This window comes from Heptranchias perlo, chromosome 12 (genome assembly GCF_035084215.1).
Source record: "Heptranchias perlo isolate sHepPer1 chromosome 12, sHepPer1.hap1, whole genome shotgun sequence".
In the NCBI taxonomy this organism is placed as follows: domain Eukaryota; kingdom Metazoa; phylum Chordata; class Chondrichthyes; order Hexanchiformes; family Hexanchidae; genus Heptranchias; species Heptranchias perlo.
Window position 1 is genome coordinate 58,486,380 of NC_090336.1, and position 21,008 is coordinate 58,507,387.

General features: G+C 46.7%; 1 protein-coding gene across 3 annotated transcripts in view; it reads right to left on the reverse strand.

Annotated features, from left to right (window-relative positions):
• Positions 1-222: 222 nt before the first annotated feature.
• prrg4 (proline rich Gla (G-carboxyglutamic acid) 4 (transmembrane)) overlaps positions 223-21,008 on the reverse strand; it is a 34,638-nt gene continuing 13,852 nt past the window's right edge. For all 3 annotated transcript variants that reach the window (XM_067994174.1, XM_067994176.1, XM_067994175.1), the window contains exons 6-7: positions 5,089-5,214; positions 223-3,343 (exon numbers count right to left, since the gene is read on the reverse strand). In XM_067994174.1, coding sequence (XP_067850275.1) covers positions 3,304-3,343; positions 5,089-5,214 — 166 coding nt within the window. In that variant the 3' untranslated portion in view covers positions 223-3,303. The remainder of the gene's footprint in view (positions 3,344-5,088; positions 5,215-21,008) is intronic.

A 21,008-nucleotide genomic window follows, 5' to 3' on the forward strand; every position in this document is an offset into this window, starting at 1 on the left:
TATTTGATTTTGAAGTGGGTGGACTCTGGCTGGGGGTAGATTACCATCATTAAACCCACAAAGGCCACTGGGCTCAAGCCATACTGGGATTTCTTTGTTGACTGCCAAACAGAGCTACAATATTCCATCAGTGGACAGGTATGTAGGTAGAGTATTTTTGAACTGTTTTTGATGAAACAAGTTTTATTTTAGAATCAAAACATTTTACAAACAGTTATGCACCTATTAACAATGATACATAATGCATTGAATAAAAAAAGAAAATAAAGCCACAGAGAAACATTATTTAACAGCAGAGGTATAGAATCTAGAAAGTTGATCGATAAAAAGCAAAATTCTAGTGAGCGACTGCATGAAAAAACTTACAGAAACGCCAAAGAGGGAAGGAAGAAGAAAGAACAGAGGAACAAGAAACTAAATCTTCTTGGGAAAATTGTCTCATCTCGGTAAGAGAAATGTTTATTTTGGGTGGGGGGATAAAAGTTAGGAGAGAAAGTACTGGGGGCACCAGGGACACTGGTTTCCATAGGGAGACCAAGTTGTTTCAAAACTTCCTCAGAAGCCTTTAGCTGTAACCAAACCATGATTACATTTGACACCACACCCCAAAATAAACTTGGCAAATTCAGCCAAAAAAAGTTGTTTTAGTCATAGTTAGCTTGATACCTAGCAACTTAAGCCTCTCAAATTCCACAATAATTAGGGATTTAAACACACAAAGGGAATGATTACTCAGAGACTACTGTCTGGACTTCATTCCCAGGGCTTTACTTTGTCATAACCCCATAGGATGTGGGAAAGTATATCAGAATGTGGTCCCCCAACTCTGTGTGCCAATAATTCTGGCTGTAAATAGGTGTACGCAAGTCCAATTAGGCCTGTGCAAGACTTTGAATTGAATTAGCTTCTTTTTGATTTCTCTTCCAATAGGGCTTGCTGTCTAGCACACCTTTGCACAAATCTCGTCAATTGCAAGGCTCCATTCTCTTCCTCAAGTTAGCTTGAGGTGACTCATGAGAGTCGTCTTCATTCATCTTCAGTTTTATTATTTTTGAGGTAACATGGTTTTCTCAGCTAACTTCATCATGATTTAATGAGTCAGGAGAGGCAAAGTCAATTGGGGATCAATACCCAAAATACTGAAAGTGAGATGACTAACTTGGGAGAGCTTTTATTCTTCTATTTTCTCCCCTCCCCTCCTGAAGGCATCGTCTCCCTCCCAGCGTTAACAGTTCCACAAACTCCCTCCCTCACTGTGTCCTCATCCATGTGGTTATTATTTGTGCACAAGCCTTGTTTAATGTGCTGACAGGCTATCTAATTGCAGGTGGCATCACATCAATTCACATGGAAGTTCCAGCAGCGGCCTCTGAATAGTGATTAGAAGCAGGAATTCCAACCTGATTTATTTCTCCCTAAGACAGGGTTGGTGCCTCTGTCACCAGCCTGACAGATCAAATAATTCAGCACAGACTAGGATTGAACCTGGAATATTCCTGGTGCATATGATTCAGCTACTCACCGAATAAATTCGCTGAACAACTGCAGAGTTTTCATTTCTCATTATTTGAATAGGTCAATTCAATGAATAGTTATTCAAAAGTCCAAGATTTCAGCCGAGTTGCTTTCATAGCAGGATAACATTGGGTCTCTACAGGAAGAGCACAGAAGAGATCTGCCAGTTGGATAGAGTACTGAGTTGTCACTCCATCAACTAGGCTTGTTCAAATCCAGGTACATCGATGGCAGTACCAACTAATAAATGTGGTTTGATATAGGCAGTGATCAGAAACGTAACACCTTCCTTATTCTTAACATTCACTAATTTATCACAACTAACTCTCTGGCTTTACTAGTCCACCGGAATTCAGAGTCTATTTGAGTATAGGATATAAATTGCCAGTTGAAGCATACTGTGATGGAAATTACACATCAAAAATCATTCCAACTTCATCAACCTTCTCCCAAGACCAGATCCCCCTCCATCCCCTTAATTCATTTTTCAATAGTCATCCATATAGTCTTGAACAGGTCAGCTTGATAAAGAATGCCTACATACTTTATCCCATCATCTGTGCATTGAAAGGGAAAGTTCTTGCATTCCAAATTGGTGCATTCTGCATTCAAAGCCAAGAGCTGAGGTTTTCCTTAGCCTTACCCTAATCTCAACAAAACATAAACCTCAATCACTGGAACATAAAAAGATTAAATAAATGGCATAAAGTATAACATACAGTATAACCAAATTACCTGATATCACAATCTGAATGTTTTCATGATCTGAAAGTAACATATCCAGGACAGCAGCTAACCAGATATGCCAGCTTCTCAACGTGGCTATGAATGCTATAAATGTCAAGAGCTAGTGATTGAACTCCGTGGTGGGCATAGGCAGAATCATTCAATTTATGGGCAGAGAGAGAAAAAGAGTCAACAACTGATTTGCTCCAAAGGAAGCTCTTAAGGTTGTTGTGGTTGAGATGTTGCATGAGCTTCTCAATCACAATGGCAACTGCAAGCTGAGGATTGACTGACAGTAAGGATACGGATCAGTAGTTATCTGGGGTTTGACTTTGATCACTTACTGTGGATAGTCACGTTTGCTGTTTTCCATTCGAATGGACAATCTGCACTAGTTGAAAGGGACAGTTGATACAGATAAGCTGGACGACCAGCCAATTCATGGGTTAGGGCTTTGAGATCCCTCGGGTCAGTAGCTTTTCTCATGAATAAGCTTTTAAAGGAGATGCTTCTCGAGTCTGATCTTGATTTGGTTGATTGAGCTGCTAGACTTTCATGGATTTTGAATTTTAGACAACTTTTCAGCATATATGGTATTCTACAATTCTACCATATTCATAAGAGGTGCGATTGAAGAGCAGCGAAACTAAACCAGGCCCAATATTAAAAATATTTAACTATCTTCCAATCATCCTTGGAGTTTAAGAATCCTGCAACTTGGGAGGCAATCTCAGGCTTGTACTTCTGGCAAACTGATGAAAGGGTCAGTGGTTTGCAAGATTTAAATTTGCATTGTTAAAAAGTTGTTCATTCATTCTATGGATTAAGAAAAAGTGTTTGAAAAAGATTAAACTATGAAAAAAACAACCTACATTTTCGAATTGTTTCCTGAATTTTACATGTCCATGTAAAGTTATATACAAATATCACATATTCAAATACAAACAAGGAATACTTAATTAAATATCATTTGTATAGTGCAGATTTCATTATTAAAAATACATTGAATTTAAATGTTCACTGTTAGTGCCAATATTTTATCAATACTAATTTGTCCGTTCATTATCGGGTGCGATGGGATTTCCAGGAACCAGAAGATGACCTGTGCAAACAAGACAATCACAAAAAAAGTTACAAAAAAGTCCATTGCAAAATGTATAATATCTAATGTTTGAACAGCTTCAGAAGATTATATTGCTGAAGTTTAAAAAAAACTCCAACAAGTTCTAACCAACCTATTTCTGCTATTGTTTCATGTGTTAGATGACATTCACCATCAAAGAGTAATGATATGGACTTTCTTCCATATGTGTCATGGCTCAGTGGTAGCATTTCTGCTTTTGAGACAGAAGGTTGTGGGTTCAAGTCCCACTCCAGAGACTTGAGCACAAAATTTAGGCTGGCACTCCAGCGAGGGAGTGCTGCACTGTTGGAGATGCCTTCTTTCAGATGAGACGTTAAACCGAGGCCCTGTCTGCCCTCTCAGGTGGAGGTAAAGGATCCCATGGCCACTATTTCGAAGAAGAGCAGGGGAGTTCTCCCCGGTGTCCTGGCCAATATTTATCCGTCAACCAATATCGCTAAAACAGATTATCTGGTCATTATCACATTGCTGTTTGTAGGATCTTGCTGTGTGCAAATTGGCTGCCACGTTTCCTACATTACAACAGTGACTACACTTCAAAAGTACTTACTTGGCTATAAACCGCTTTGGGACGCCCTGAGATCGCTATATAAATGCAAGTCAGTCTTTTTTTAACGCTGTTCCATAACCAACTGCAAGTTAGCCTGAGAGACGTGTTAGTGTCTTCCTGATCCATCATTTTCAATACAAGTTAAATAGAACCCCAAAGTTTCTATCTACTAAGTCAACAATTTTTCTTTAAATGTTAACCAGTAAAGAGATTTCAATTCAAAAATTAACAATATGGAAATAGTCATACCAATCTCTAGCAGGTTTCTTTTAACATAAACTGAATGTGCCATTCAGTTCTTTATCATGATGCCAATAAATTATAAAACAGCTGATTGCTTGGCTCCCACTTAGATAATCATAATCGAGTCCCACCTCACCCTTGCTCGGGAAGTCATTTCTCCAGTCCAACACTTGGTCAGGCTGCTAGATAACATAGGTTGGATTGACAGATCTTTGGAAAGCAGAAGACTTCTCTTTGAAACTAGTCAGTCCATCTTTTATAAATGTCCTATTACCGATTGCATCAGCTGCAGTGTGATATTGACAATGATTCTAAGCAGTCCATGGTCCAGACCAGTTCCTTTTTTCCTTCTCCTGATGTTGATAATTGCTGTATTTTGGTAATTGATAGTTCCTTATTTATTAGCGCATATAAAACAAAGCACTGACAATTAGAATGATCAAACCCATGGTGGAATAAAGATTTTGTACTATATACAATCACATGGGTTTATTATTATAAATGGAGGTCATTTTTCATCCACGATCTCTCCGATTGGTTTTGGATGGACACTGGTCAAAATTGCTTCACTTACAATCCCAATTATCAGTGAAAAGGATTTCATTCTACCTACGGTGGTTGGATTTGCACCCAGGAAAATTCACGGTGGTAGCAGACATCCATATATTTTAATGCTACAAAATCAATTTACTGTTAACTGTTTGTTGTGTGTTTAAAGTAACGCATGAACTTGCAATTTATATGGTGCCTTTTGCACCCTTGGGATGTCCCAAAGCGCTTTACAGCCAATGAATTATGCTTGAAATAAGGTTCTTGTACACCGATTACCAAGAAAACATCTACTGCACTATTACGATAACTACTGCATTAGTTTTGCAGTCTTCCAAAAGACAACAACTGCAATACCTACCCTGGGTACGGGGGTGGAGGGGCATCATATTGCCCAGTTGCCACAAGTGCCTGTTCGTAGGATGGTAGAGCTGACTCTGCATCTGTAGTAAAGGGCACAGGATTCATGGAGGTTTCCTCAGTCCTCCTGATAAGACAATGGCATTCGTAAGCACTCTTAAGCAGACACATTAGCTTCTCAGTTTACTGGTCATGTTTTGATAACAGCACAATAGAAGGCACCTGATATACAGGAATGTACAGTTTCAGAGGGTAGCTCAGGATGGCAAATACTATATATTGTAAATACTACAAATAAGGCAGGGGGTGCAGAGGTCAAAAAAGTGGAAAAGAATTAAATTCTGTACGTAACCCTTGACCAAGCAGGCACAAGCAAAGCAGAAAAGACTGATAATTTGTGTCTAAGTTACTTCTGACTAGGATTTTTTTTAAAAACTGAATGGGTGGTTATAAGATGCAGTACTGGTACACTTTCCAACATTCAGGAAAATAATCATATGCATCATTGGGCTGTACACACCACAATGAAATAATTTCAAACAAACAGTTTGGCTTGACTAAATATTATTGCAAAATACATTATATGCATGCATGAACATAAGAACAGGAGTAGGCCATTTAGCCCCTCGAGCCTGTTCCACCATTCAATGAGATCATGGCTGATCTGTGACCTAACTCCATATTCTGGGCAAAATTATAAAAATGATTTACAAAGCAAATTTGAGTTGATAAAAGTTACATAATATTGAGCTGAGCTTAAAGATTTTATTATTTTTTTGAGAAAGATGGTGGCAAAGTCAGATTGCAGTTGTTTTAACCACTGGGTGGCTTGCTAGACCACTTCAGAGGATATTAAGAGTCAACCACATAATGTGGGATTGGAGGCGTGTGTAGGCCAGACTGGGTAGGAGTGGCAGATTCCCTTCCTTGGAATTGTTGGGTTTGTTATATCTATCCAACAACTTTTATGTTCATTTGTTTCTGGTCGCAGCCCTCAAATTTACCAGAATTATTGAACTCAATTTTGCAAATTGCCATGGTGGGTTTTGAATTCACCACTACAGCTAGGCTACTCGTCCAATACAAAAACTGCTCCACTGCTGCACCCTAACTTCCACAGGAGTTTGTGATAACTCCTTTAAGGGGAATCTAAATAAGTACACGAGGGAGAAAGGAATAGAAAGATATGCTGGAAGGGTTAGATGAAGTAGGGAGGGAGGAGGTTCGTGTGGAGCATAAACACAGGAATGTACCTGTTGGGCCGAATGGCCTGTTCCTGCATTGTACATTTTATGTAATTCTATGTAACTGGTGGATGTACTTCCGAATTCTGGTATCATCTGGTGAGATTGAAGCCAAGTCTTCACATTTGGATTGCAAATGAGGACTGGAGGCCCATGAAGTTAACTGCATAGAGAATGTAGGGGGTGATAATTAGGTTCATAAGGCGAAAGCCACACTGGCATTCATCCATTGAACAAGGTATCACCTTTGTACAGTTTGTTAGCTGCAAAATTTCCTCTGGGGAAATTACAGTCAGTCATGGTTGGCATTTATCACTTGTGGAGCGTGTTCAAAATCTTTTACACAGAGATTCCACTTGCTTCTCACCACAATTAATTGAAACATCTGCTGGCCAGTAATCTGGATATAAAACAGTAATCTTGGCAACAAGATAATTGCACTCCTTTGATGTTCTCTCTCTCCCCTGTGGTTTTCTTGTCACGAATTTCAACAAGGGCAAACAATCATGCTCTGATGTGGTTTGTCAAGCTGGAAGAAACCGCTGGTGGCTGAAGTTAAACGCGCTTTCTATTAGAAACTAAAGCTGACTTTCTTGGGTTACAACTTTCACTTCCAGTTGGCCTTCCACCTGGTTTTACCTCCACAGTCCCAATTTATATTGTGCGTCTCAGCAGCTTGTCCGCAAGCTTAAGTGAGGGATAAAGGATGAATCCCACAGGAGGGGATCATGAATTTGTACAAGATACCGGAATGGCCACAGCTGAATACTGTATGCACTTCTGGTCGCTGTACTACAGCCAGGATAACCAGAAATGGGCAACCAAACTGATACCTAGCCCGAGGCATCAAAAGTTTGAGAAGCTGAAGAGCTTCGGATTGTTTACTTGGGAAAACTGGCCCAGGGAGGTACTGGTCAAATATTCCTGGGATTTATAGGGTTAAATTATAAGGAAAGATTGCATAAACGTGGTTTGTATTCCCTTAAGTTTAGAAGGTTGAGGGGTGATCTAATCGAGGTGTTCAAAATGGCAAAAGGATTCGATAGATGGTAGATACAGAGAATCTATTACCTCTGGTGGGGGAAATCAAGAACAACAACTTGCATTTATATAGCACCTTTAACGTAGTAAAGCATTCCAAGGTGCATCACAGGAGCGTTATCAAACAAAATTTGACAAGCTTGGTCAAAGAGGTGGGTTTTAAGGAGCGTCTTAAAGGAGAGAGAGGTAGAGAGGTGGAGGGGTTTGGGGAGGGAATTCCAGAACTTAGGGCCTAGACAGCTGAAGGCACGGCCGCCAATGGTGGAGCAATTAAAATCGGGGATGCACAAGAGGCAAGAATTGGAGGAGCACAGAGATCTCTGAGGGTTGTAGGGCTGCAGGAGGTTAGAGAGATAGGGAGGGGCGAGGCCATGAAGGGATTTGAAAACAAGGATGAGAATTTTAAAATCGAGGCGTTCCTGGACCAGGAGCCAATGTAGGTCAGCGAGCACAGGAGTGATGGGAGAACGGGACTTTGGGAGTTAGGATACGGACAGCAGAGTTTTGGATGAGCTCAAGTTTATGGAGGGTGGAAGATGGGAGACCAGCCAGGAGAGCACTGGAATAGTCGAGTCTGGAGGTAATAAAGGCATGGATGAGGGTTTCAGCAGCAAATGAGCTGAGGCTGATGTGAGACTGTGGCCAGGGAGGGGAATGGCGTCGGTGGCTAGGGAATAGCAAAAGACAATTGCTTCGGTATTCCCAATATTTAGTTGGAGGAAACTTTTGCTCATTGGACAAGTAGTGTGATAAATGAGAGACAGTAGAGGGGTCATGAGAGGTGGTGGTGAGGTAGAGCTAGGTGTCATCAGCGTACATGTGGAGTATGATGTCGTGTTTCCGGATGGTGTCGCCACCGAGGGGCAGCATGTAAATGAGAAATGGGAGGGGGCACAGATAGATCCTTGGTGGACTCCAGAAGGAACAGTGCGGGAACAGGAAGAGAAGCCATTGCAGGTGATTCTCTGCCAAGACTGGATAGATAAGAATGGAACCAGGTGATTGCAGTCCCACCCAGCTGGACGATGGAGGAGAGAATTTGGAGAGGCTGGTGTGGTTAATTGTGTCAAACGCTGCAGACAGGTCAAGAAGGATGCGGAGGGATAGCTTAACATCGTCACAGTCACATAGGATGTAATTTGTGACTTTGATAAGGGTCGTTTCAGGGCTGTGGCAGGAGCATAAACCTGATTGGAGGGATTCAAACAAAGTTGCGGGAAAGATGGGCACAGATTTGGAAGGCGACAACACTTTCAAGGACTATGGAGAGGAATGGGAGGTTGGAGATGGGGCGGTAGTTTGCAAGAACAGAGGGTTCAACGGTAGAGGGGTGATGATGGCAGATTTGAAGGGGAGGGAATCGTTAACAATATCAGCTAACATGGGGGCCAGAAAGGGAAGTTGGGTGGTCAGCAGTTTGGTGTGAATAGGGTCAAGGGAGCAGGAAGTGTGTCTCGTGGTCAAGATGAGCTCGGAGTAGGCACAAGGAGAGATAGAAGAGAAACTAGAGAAAGATGCGAGTTCAGGGCTAGGGCAAGGGAAACCGTAGGGGAATTTTGGCTCAGTGGGCTAGGGGAAGGGAGGAAGCAGCAGAGGCAGCTGAACGGATGGTCTCAATCTTAGTGACAAAGAAGTCCGTGAGCTCCTCGCACTTGTTGTTGGAGGTGAGGGTGGAGGAGGCAGGGGAAAGGGACTTAAGAAGACGGTTTGTAGTGAAGAAGAAAAGCCTGGGATTATCTTCACATTCCAGAATGATCCTGGAATAGCGAGCAGTTTTGGCAGAGGAGAGCAGTTATCCACCATAAACGTTCAAGTCTGTGTCCCTTGGACTTAAGGCAGTGGAAATGAGGGCCATACCAGACAGAACTACCAGGTGAGAGAGAATAATGGTTTTAAAGGGGACAAGGGCATCAAAGGTGGAGGGGAGGGTGTGATTGAGCAGATCGGTAGCTGCAGAAATGTCACGGTGAATGAAGGGCCAAAGGCTAGACAGTTGGGAATTTGAAAGTTGTAAGTGACTTGGGGGAGAGTGTTTTCCAGGGACGGACACAGAAGGAAGTGGGGTTGGGAGGGGGAAAGGGGATGTGGGTGGAGAGGGATACAAGAAAGTGATCAGAGATGGCCTTATCTGTGATTGACACAATGGGAGTAGAGAGGCCACGTGAGATGGCAAAGTTGAGGGGGTGGCCGTGAACATGGGTAGGGGAGTTTATATGGAGGGAGAGATTAAGGGTGGATAGGCAGTGAACTCAGAGGAGAGAGAGCATGATGAGTTGAGATGGAGGTTGAAATCACTGAGGATGAGAAGTCGCTCGGTGCAGAGGCTGAGGGAGGAAAGCAGAGAAGATATCTCGGTGAGAAACTTGGGTGTGCGGTAGAGAACGAGGATTTTAAACGAGGTGTGAGAGCAATGAAACAGGTGAGATGCTCGAAGGAAGAGAAGGTGCCAGAGGAGTAGGGGGACGGAGCAAAGTGTGATTTGGTGATAAGGGCCACACTGCCACCGCGGCGGTCTGGGCGGGGCAACTGGTGGAACATATAGCCAGGCGGGGAGGCTTCATTAAGGGGGCATAAGCTTAAAATTAGAGCTATGCCTTTCAGGAGTGAAATCAGGAAGCATTTTTTCACACGAAGGGTAGTGGAAATCTGGACTTCTCTCCCCCAAAAGAATGTGGATGTTGGGGGTCAACTTATATTTTGTAAGACTGAGATTGATTGATTTTTATTGGGTAAGGGGTATCAAGACATACGGAGCAAAGGTGGGTAAATGGTGTTGAGGTACAGATCAGTCATGATCTGATTGAACAGACTCGAGAGGCTGAATGGCCTATTCCTGTTCTTATGTTCCTAAATATTTAAAATTGTTATTATTGGGCTTCAATTCCCACATGTTTGAGACCGTCGCAAACTCTAGAACCAGGGGAAAGTGGGCTCAAGGTTAGAAAAGGAAAAGTGCAGAGTTTAGGTTTCAAAAGCAAAATACTGCGGATGCTAGAAATCTGAAACAAAAACAGAAAATGCTGGAAATACTCAGCAAGTCAGGCAACATCTGTGGTGAGAGGAACAGAGTTAAGTAGTTAAACCTAAACTTTTCAACTTCATCCAGTTCAATGACCTTTTGTCAGAACTGGAAGAAGTTGAAGAGTTTGGGTTTAACTACTTTATGCACAGGGACAAAGGTAGACAGTGTGGAACAATTTAAGGGAGAATCAGAGAGATGTTTGAGTGATGGAGGATGGAGGGGTATTGTTTTTTTGGGACAGGGTAGATGGACTGCAGCATCTTTTCCAGTCCTGTACTTTGCTATGTTCATCACTTGTTTCTGTAATAGGAGCTTGTATTTACATAATGTTTCATCACATCCCAAGGATATCCCAAAATGATTTATAGGCAATTAATTACTTTTGAAGTGTTACGTAAGGCAGATGCAGCAGCCAATTTGTGCATAGCAAGGTCCCATGAACAGTAAGCAAAATGAATGATCAGTTAATCTGTTTTTGGTGGTATTGGTCGAGGAAGGAATGTTGGCCGGGACCTCGGGAGAACTCTTTTCTTCGAATAGTATCACGTCAACCCGAGCAGGCAGACGGGGCCTCAGTTTAAGGTCTCGTCTGAAATAACTCAAAACAAACACGGCGACGATGCATAAAGCACATCACACGTTATGCCCAAGTCCTGGAGGGCGCAGTCTGGTCAATGGTCCTTTGTATGAAGCTCCGTCTCCCCTTTGTCTTTTCTTGTTATTTGAAGCAGCAGAAGAAATGAGCATGAACTACCTCCAAACTCATTCCGTACTGCAGACACCGTCCTGTATGAACTTGCAAGCCACCTGGTTCCTCCAGATACAAATTCAGCACATTCTCACAATTCTTTTCGGTTGAGCAGTGAACAGCTGCGGACAGGTTTTCCCATTGTATGTTATGTGAAAATTTTCACCGCTCACTTGACCGATGTTCACTGAGTTTTACACAGTAGCGCAGGCCTCACATCCTACTTTCTTGTTGTGACATCTCCCCCGAATTCCATACACCAGCCCATAGATCTGGCCAGCTGTCAAAGCCTCCTGCAGCTTCATCGCTGTCATCAGCTTCTTAACTCTGAAATTGAAACAAAATTACCTCTCTTTTCTCCGCCGCCTGTTCCATCTATCCCGTTTTGAGTCGCACCAGCGACATACGCAGGCTGCGATGCGCATCCATGTCACTGCCGCAGGTGCAACTCTTGGCTGGGAAACCTACAGCCCAACCTACCCCGGAGCCATCGTTTCTTAAAAAATATACAAATATTTAATTAAAATTAACCGTCTTAAGAAAGCTGAAGGAAAAGCCCTTGGGAAACTTAAAGGACTGACTTAAAAAAAAAAATTAGTACCGGAATGGCCTTCTTGAGAATTCTGGCTCCATTCCACTCCTGCTAATAAATTTCTCTCATAAATAACAGCAACTTGCATTTATATAGCACCTTTAATGTAGTAAAATATCCCAAGGTGCTTCACAGGAGCGCAATCAGGCAAAAATTGACACAGAGCTGAAGGATACATTAGGACAGGTGACCAAAAGCTTGGTCAAAGAGGTAAGTTTTAAGTACGGTCTTAAAGGAGGAGAGAGGGGTAGAGTGGCAGAGAGGTTTGGGGAAGGAATTCCAGAACTTAGGGCCCAGACGACTGAAGGCACGGCCGCCAATGGAAGGGCGAAGGGAGTGGGGGATGTAAATAAACAAGTTGCTTTTTCTCTGGAATAAATTTCATATAATGTAAACACTGTACTCCGTACGTACATTGTGTTTGCCTACAGTACAAGAGTGGTGACACTTCACAAAGTACTTCATTGGGTGTAAAAAGCTTTAGGACAACCCAAGCTCGTGAAAGGCTCTATATAAATGCAAGTTCTTTCTTTCTTACTTCCTGTTGCCTCCGCTAATCAAGTTTTTAAAAAAAAAAAAGTTAATTCATATGTAGAGCAGACGGATTTCTTCGTAACTTAAACATGTGGAGTTTACTTTTTTTTAAAAAGCGCCATTTTATTCAGTGAACACTTGTATCACAGACTATAGTGTCCATTTACAATTAAGGCCATTGGTTTACAGTGATTGAAAAAGTCAAATTCTGACCGTACTGCACTGAGATGCTGGAATTTTAACCACTGATTTGCGGATCAAATGTCGCAATTCCATTTTTCAGTGGAAACCATAAGCCAGTGCCGAAGGCAGCTGATCACAGCCAGGATACGACAATTAGCCTCAAGATCCCAGGGCTAGAGAGGAAAATAAAACAACAATCCACCAGGGCTCCCATTCCTGATCACCATCCAACGAGTCCGACCGGAAATTCCAAGAGTAGAGGGCAGGATTACCCTTGGTGAGGGACTGCAGAGTAATTCCTGCCCGTGAAGCCAACACCCAGTGAGTGTCGGGACAGGAGGTGATCAAAAAGGAAAAAAAATGTGATCCATATCCTTGATGTGACCAGACTCCTGGATCCCTCTCACGTGCTGGCTCTGAATTGAAAATTTTGGCTTTGGCACTCAGGGCTACAGGAAGTCCAACTCTTTCGATATTGATTTCTATGTGGCACTTTCATACCAAGTTCATTCCAGCACATTGGCCTTGTGCCAAGACCTATAAGACTCCAATGGCTGCTGTAAAATAGAACACATACGGGTCAGGCGGAGCAACGAGTCTCAGTGAGCTCTGCTGGGAGAGGAACTGGACTTCAGATAATGGTTTTGCACACTATCACCTGATTTAAAAAACACGCTAGAATCATAAAATCTTACAGCACATGAGGCCGCCATTCGGCCAGTCGTGCCTGTGCCGGCTCTTTGAAAGATCTGTCCAATTCAGTCCCACACCCTAGCTTTTTCCCCATAACCTGTAAATTAGTCCTCTTCAAGTACATGTCTAATTGCCTTTTGAAAGTTCCTATGGAATCTGCTTCCACCACCCTTTCAGATAGTGCGTTCCAGATCATAACAATCCTCTATGTGAAAAAATTTCTCCTCATTTCACCTCTAGTTCTTTTGCCAATTTTAAAAAATCTATGACCTCTGGCTACCGACCCACTTGCCTGAGGAAACAGTTTCTCCCTACTTACTTTATCAAAATCCCTCCTAACTAAGAACCTAGTCAAGATTTAGCATTTATTTATCTGTAAATGATCTGTTACTGGCTCAGCAGGTTTTTTCCTATTACACACACTGTGCTCAAGACTTGCGAATGATTTTAGTTCCAATACCAGCCTTTTTGTGAAAAACAGCTGTCAGCCACAGACTGCCATGAAACTTTTTTTTTGAAAGGAGTGAGGCAGGTTTGCATTCACCTCTTGTGTACTGAATATTTTTTCAGAGGATTTAACAGAGTACAAATTACATTACATCCCCACATTACAACAGTGACTTCACTTAAAAGAGTACTTCGTTGGCTATAAAGCACTCTGGGATGTCCTGAGGTTGTGAAAGGTGCTATAAGAGATAGAAAGAACGAGAGATAGAGAGAGAAAAAAAGAGAAAAAAAAGAGGGAAAGAGAAAGAGAGAAAGGGAAAAGCGAGGGAGAGAAAGAGAGCGAGAGAAAGAGAGAATTTGCACTAAAAATTATGGAAACTAATAGTTGAGATCTTGCAATAACTCCTTATTATACAACCTAGACCATGGTCTGGGACATAATTATGTGTTTGTACGTACTTGTGTTTTAGAAGAATATCTTCAAAGAATATTCCCAGAAGTAAAACTGGTAAAATATGGCTTACAAGACCTGTATTTTAAAAAAAACAACTATTTTACTTGAAATAAAAAGATAAAAAGGTCCCCTGATAAATTATTCAGCAAACCACCAATTAGAGAAACACAGAATATCAGGATTCAGTAGGATTCATATTCCTGAAGTGGGCTCGAAAACACACCAATTTTAAAAGGATGAAAAAATTGTAGGCAGAATACCCGTGATTTCCAGATGTGCATCCCCAGCTGGTGAGCAAGGTTCCTGGACAGCAGCACAAATGCGGAAAATCCCATCCCCCTCCCCTCACCAATGTAAAGACCCTCTCCTCCCACAATATGACATTTTCAGTAACATTACAAAGTCAAAGCACAAAAGAGATGGAGTGGATGCAGCCAACTTTGAGACGTCCCGAGAAATGTGGACTGCTTCCCATGTCCCATCATATGCTGCACCACGGGCAATTTAAAATTATGTACGATATTTTATTTTTAAAAATTCCACACACAAAAGCAAATTTAATAATCCGATCTTAAAACTAATTTGCATTGCTGGTGAAAGATACCGGGGTACTGATGCAAATCAAAGTAATGGGGAGAAGGATAATTTCTCTGCAAAGAGTCTGATCTCTGGCTCAGCTCCAAGACTGGACTGAGCTTCCTCAACAGAAAAAATATGACTGCAAGAGAATTGCGAATGTAATTGGCCTTGAGAGGAGGTGTCTGAGAGGTGATCAGACAACTTTAGTATGTAAGATGTTAACCAACGAGAATAAGGTAGGTCCAGAAAATTACTTCAAACCAAACCACAAGAGTAGGACAAGATTATCACAGGCTCTTCTCTCATTCAAAACAGTAAAGCTCTTAACGATACAAACAGGGAGATTGGCCAGGGAGAGTTCTTGCACCAACTGCCTTTGGCAGAGGTCTAGGGCCATGCTGGCCAGATGTGCTATCATGACCCCAACAGCTGGATTCCCCGCACTGATGGTTCAGAGACAAGGGAACGAGAGCGAGCCAGAGAGGGGGGGAACGAGAGCGAGCCAGAGAGGGGGGGAACGAGAGCGAGCCAGAGAGGGGGGGAACGAGAGCGAGCCAGAGAGGGGGGGAACGAGAGCGAGCCAGAGAGGGGGGGAACGAGAGCGAGCCAGAGAGGGGGGGAACGAGAGCGAGCCAGAGAGGGGGGGAACGAGAGCGAGCCAGAGAGGGGGGGAACGAGAGCGAGCCAGAGAGGGGGGGAACGAGAGCGAGCCAGAGAGGGGGGGAACGAGAGCGAGCCAGAGAGGGGGGGAACGAGAGCGAGCCAGAGAGGGGGGGAACGAGAGCGAGCCAGAGAGGGGGGGAACGAGAGCGAGCCAGAGAGGGGGGGAACGAGAGCGAGCCAGAGAGGGGGGGAACGAGAGCGAGCCAGAGAGGGGGGGAACGAGAGCGAGCCAGAGAGGGGGGGAACGAGAGCGAGCCAGAGAGGGGGGGAACGAGAGCGAGCCAGAGAGGGGGGGAACGAGAGCGAGCCAGAGAGGGGGGGAACGAGAGCGAGCCAGAGAGGGGGGGAACGAGAGCGAGCCAGAGAGGGGGGGAACGAGAGCGAGCCAGAGAGGGGGGGAACGAGAGCGAGCCAGAGAGGGGGGGAACGAGAGCGAGCCAGAGAGGGGGGGAACGAGAGCGAGCCAGAGAGGGGGGGAACGAGAGCGAGCCAGAGAGGGGGGGAACGAGAGCGAGCCAGAGAGGGGGGGAACGAGAGCGAGCCAGAGAGGGGGGGAACGAGAGCGAGCCAGAGAGGGGGGGAACGAGAGCGAGCCAGAGAGGGGGGGAACGAGAGCGAGCCAGAGAGGGGGGGAACGAGAGCGAGCCAGAGAGGGGGGGAACGAGAGCGAGCCAGAGAGGGGGGGAACGAGAGCGAGCCAGAGAGGGGGGGAACGAGAGCGAGCCAGAGAGGGGGGGAACGAGAGCGAGCCAGAGAGGGGGGGAACGAGAGCGAGCCAGAGAGGGGGGGAACGAGAGCGAGCCAGAGAGGGGGGGAACGAGAGCGAGCCAGAGAGGGGGGGAACGAGAGCGAGCCAGAGAGGGGGGGAACGAGAGCGAGCCAGAGAGGGGGGGAACGAGAGCGAGCCAGAGAGGGGGGGAACGAGAGCGAGCCAGAGAGGGGGGGAACGAGAGCGAGCCAGAGAGGGGGGGAACGAGAGCGAGCCAGAGAGGGGGGGAACGAGAGCGAGCCAGAGAGGGGGGGAACGAGAGCGAGCCAGAGAGGGGGGGAACGAGAGCGAGCCAGAGAGGGGGGGAACGAGAGCGAGCCAGAGAGGGGGGGAACGAGAGCGAGCCAGAGAGGGGGGGAACGAGAGCGAGCCAGAGAGGGGGGGAACGAGAGCGAGCCAGAGAGGGGGGGAACGTGAGCGAGCCAGAGAGGGGGGGAACGTGAGCGAGCCAGAGAGGGGGGGAACGAGAGCGAGCCAGAGAGGGGGGGAACGAGAGCGAGCCAGAGAGGGGGGGAACGAGAGCGAGCCAGAGAGGGGGGGAACGAGAGCGAGCCAGAGAGGGGGGGAACGAGAGCGAGCCAGAGAGGGGGGGAACGAGAGCGAGCCAGAGAGGGGGGGAACGAGAGCGAGCCAGAGAGGGGGGGAACGAGAGCGAGCCAGAGAGGGGGGGAACGAGAGCGAGCCAGAGAGGGGGGGAACGAGAGCGAGCCAGAGAGGGGGGGAACGAGAGCGAGCCAGAGAGGGGGGGAACGAGAGCGAGCCAGAGAGGGGGGGTAACGAGAGCGAGCCAGAGAGGGGGGGAACGAGAGCGAGCCAGAGAGGGGGGGAACGAGAGCGAGCCAGAGAGGGGGGGAACGAGAGCGAGCCAGAGAGGGGGGGAACGAGAGCGAGCCAGAGAGGGGGGGAACGAGAGCGAGCCAGAGAGGGGGGGGAACGAGAGCGAGCCAGAGAGGGGGGGAACGAGAGCGAGCCAGAGAGGGGGGGAACGAGAGCGAGCCAGAGAGGGGGGGAACGAGAGCGAGCCAGAGAGGGGGGGAACGAGAGCGAGCCAGAGAGGGGGGGAACGAGAGCGAGCCAGAGAGGGGGGGAACGAGAGCGAGCCAGAGAGGGGGGGAACGAGAGCGAGCCAGAGAGGGGGGGGAACGAGAGCGAGCCAGAGAGGGGGGGAACGAGAGCGAGCCAGAGAGGGGGGGAACGAGAGCGAGCCAGAGAGGGGGGGAACGAGAGCGAGCCAGAGAGGGGGGGAACGAGAGCGAGCCAGAGAGGGGGGGAACGAGAGCGAGCCAGAGAGGGGGGGAACGAGAGCGAGCGAGAGAGGGGGGGAACGAGAGCGAGCCAGAGAGGGGGGGAACGAGAGCGAGCCAGAGAGGGGGGGAACGAGAGCGAGCCAGAGAGGGGGGGAACGAGAGCGAGCCAGAGAGGGGGGGAACGAGAGCGAGCCAGAGAGGGGGGGAACGAGAGCGAGCCAGAGAGGGGGGGAACGAGAGCGAGCCAGAGAGGGGGGGAACGAGAGCGAGCCAGAGAGGGGGGGAACGAGAGCGAGCCAGAGAGGGGGGGAACGAGAGCGAGCCAGAGAGGGGGGGGAACGAGAGCGAGCCAGAGAGGGGGGGAACGAGAGCGAGCCAGAGAGGGGGGGAACGAGAGCGAGCCAGAGAGGGGGGGAACGAGAGCGAGCCAGAGAGGGGGGGAACGAGAGCGAGCCAGAGAGGGGGGGGAACGAGAGCGAGCCAGAGAGGGGGGGAACGAGAGCGAGCCAGAGAGGGGGGGAACGAGAGCGAGCCAGAGAGGGGGGGAACGAGAGCGAGCCAGAGAGGGGGGGAACGAGAGCGAGCCAGAGAGGGGGGGAACGAGAGCGAGCCAGAGAGGGGGGGAACGAGAGCGAGCCAGAGAGGGGGGGAACGAGAGCGAGCCAGAGAGGGGGGGAACGAGAGCGAGCCAGAGAGGGGGGGAACGAGAGCGAGCCAGAGAGGGGGGGAACGAGAGCGAGCCAGAGAGGGGGGGAACGAGAGCGAGCCAGAGAGGGGGGGAACGAGAGCGAGCCAGAGAGGGGGGGAACGAGAGCGAGAGAAAAAAAAAAGATAGACAAATGATTTCTCTCCTTTCAACACATCTCACCATACAAATAAAATAGTTTTTTGCAGGGACCTTTCACCCCCATAACCCACCCAAGAGTTACGCCTTCCAGTCACTGGATAGGTCTTGGAGCGTAAATCGATAACCTGAATTCTATAACTGGAAGGGGAATGGTTTGCTTTTAAGCTACTTTTGTGTCATTTGAAGCGGCTGACGGAATTGTTCAGCTGCGTCAGGCTACAGGTTTTATGTCGGTTTCCCTTTCCGACCAAACACATCGACTCAGCTATTGAAGGAATGTTGAAGAGCCACTCAGGTTTAACAGGGAGGAGCAGGATTTCACAAGCCAACTGGAAAAGAAGATCCACCAACCCATTCTCCTCTTCTCTCTCCCCCCCAACCCCTCCACCATCCACCACCACCTCCTGCACCACCCCTCACCCAGCAAAACAAAGACAGCGATTCGTTTTGATCTGGAATGCACTGCCTGAGTGTGGCGGAAGCAGATTCAATAATAACTTTCAAAAGGGAATTGGGTAAAGGGGAAACAATTTGCAGGGCTGTGGGGAAAGGGCAGGGGAGTGGGATTAATTGGACAGCTCTTTCAAAGAGCCAGCATAGGCACGATGGGCCGAATGGCCTCCTTCTGCACTGCATGATTCTACACCCTTGGCAACAACAGTCATACATAACTAAAACTAAATACTATGAATAGAATTCTAAACCCCTAGCGTGGGAGGATGGGGTTGAGTTTGGGGACACACACCTGCAGGGCTATAGACTCCAGGTTCCAACCGGCATTAACTATGTGCATCGAGAGATTCCAGCTGTGCTCCTGTGATCCCAACAGTTGAATTTCCTCCCAACACAGACAGTTCAGCATCAAAGGACCACTTGGACAAGATACAGGTAACGCAATACAAAGCATCGCCTGCACCTGGAGTTGGAGGGACAAGGAGAGAAAAATGTCTCGGATTTGTCCTTCCCAGGGCCCACGATTAAGAGCCTTCTCCCAGTCTCTCAGGTCAACTGTAAATCTGCAAAAGGTTGCACCGTCTCACCTCAATTTCAATTAAAACCGTTTGAAAAATTCCAACCTTAAGATGGATCATATCAAGGCCAACCACTAAATGGGCAAATAGAGTTAAATTAATCAGGAGGCCGCTGGTACTGTGGCTGTCTCTAGCATAATTTTCAAACCCAATCAACAGAAATGACTGACCAGTGCTATGTTAAAGTACCAAACAAAAATTGTTCACCTAAGTTCAGACAAGGTGTCATGGATAATCTGCGTTCGGCTAATTTTCAGCTGCTGAATCACTATTGAAGATGCTGTATTCAGTCCTGTTTACGGGTGCTTCCATTAACGAGCAAACTCCAATTAAAAGAAAAAGCTGACCACAAATCTGGATTCTAGTTTATCTGCTCCTCAGATAATATACAATTTTACAACACCAAGTTATAGTCCAGCAATTTTATTTTAAATTCACAAGCTTTCGGAGATTTTCTCCTTCCTCAGGCAAATGTTTCAAGATCTCCTTGAAGCCTACGCATTTATACATATTGAACAATAATACATGGTGTTTACAGACTGCCCCTGCAACTGCCCGTTGCCAAGGCAATCACCGTGTTCAGACAGAGAGGTGTTACCTGCAGAACCTCCGAATACACATTCAACAAAAAAACAAACAGGGAAAAAAAACAGAGAAAAAAAAACACAGAGAGAGGCAGAAACATCCGGAAGGCAGAGAGAGCCAGCAAATGACCCATTATATTAAAAACAGATAACATTTGTTCGCTGGTGGGGTAACGTGTAGCGTGACATGAACCCAAGATCCCGGTTGAGGCCGTCCTCATGGGTGCGGAACTTGGCTATCAATTTCTGCTCGACCCGGACGTCCCATCGTATCAGGCAACGGAACCCTGTGTGAGAACCTCTCTGGATACATCGAGGGCATCCTGAAACCCATCGTACAGGGAACCCCCAGCTTCTGTCGTGACACTACAGACTTCCTACAAAAACTCAGTACCCACGGACCAGTTGAACCAGGAACACTTCTCACCACGATGGACGTCTCGGCACTATACACCAGTATCCCCCACGATGACGGCATCGCTGCGACAGCATCAATACTCAACACCAACAACAGCCAATCTCCGGAAGCCATCCTACAACTCATCCGCTTCATCCTGGATCACAATGTCTTCACCTTCGATAACCAGTTCTTTACCCAAACACACGGAACAGCCATGGGGACCAAATTCGCACCCCAATACGCCAACATTTTCATGCACAAGTTCGAGCAGGACTTCTTCACTGCACAAGACCTCCAACCAACACTATACACCAGATACATCGACGACATTTTCTTTCTATGGACCCACGGCAAGGAATCACTAAAGAGACTACACGATAACATCAACAAGTTCCATCCCACCATCAAGCTCACCATGGACTACTCCTCAGAATCAGTTTCTTTCTTGGACACACGAATCTCCATCAAAGACGGGCACCTCAGCACCTCACTCTACCGCAAGCCCACGGACAACCTCACGATGCTCCACTTTTCCAGCTTCCACCCTAACCACGTCAAAGAGGCCATCCCCTATGGACAGGCCCTGCGAATACACAGGGTCTGCTCAGACGAGGAGGAACGCGATGGACACCTACAGACGCTGAAAGACGCCCTAGTAAGAACGGGATATGACGCTCGACTCATCGATCGACAGTTCCAACGGGCCACAGCAAAAAATCGCATAGACCTCCTCAGGAGACTAACACGGGACGCAACCAACAGAGTACCCTTTGTCGTCCAGTACTTCCCCGGAGCGGAGAAACTACGCCATGTTCTCCGCAGCCTTCAACATGTCATCAATGA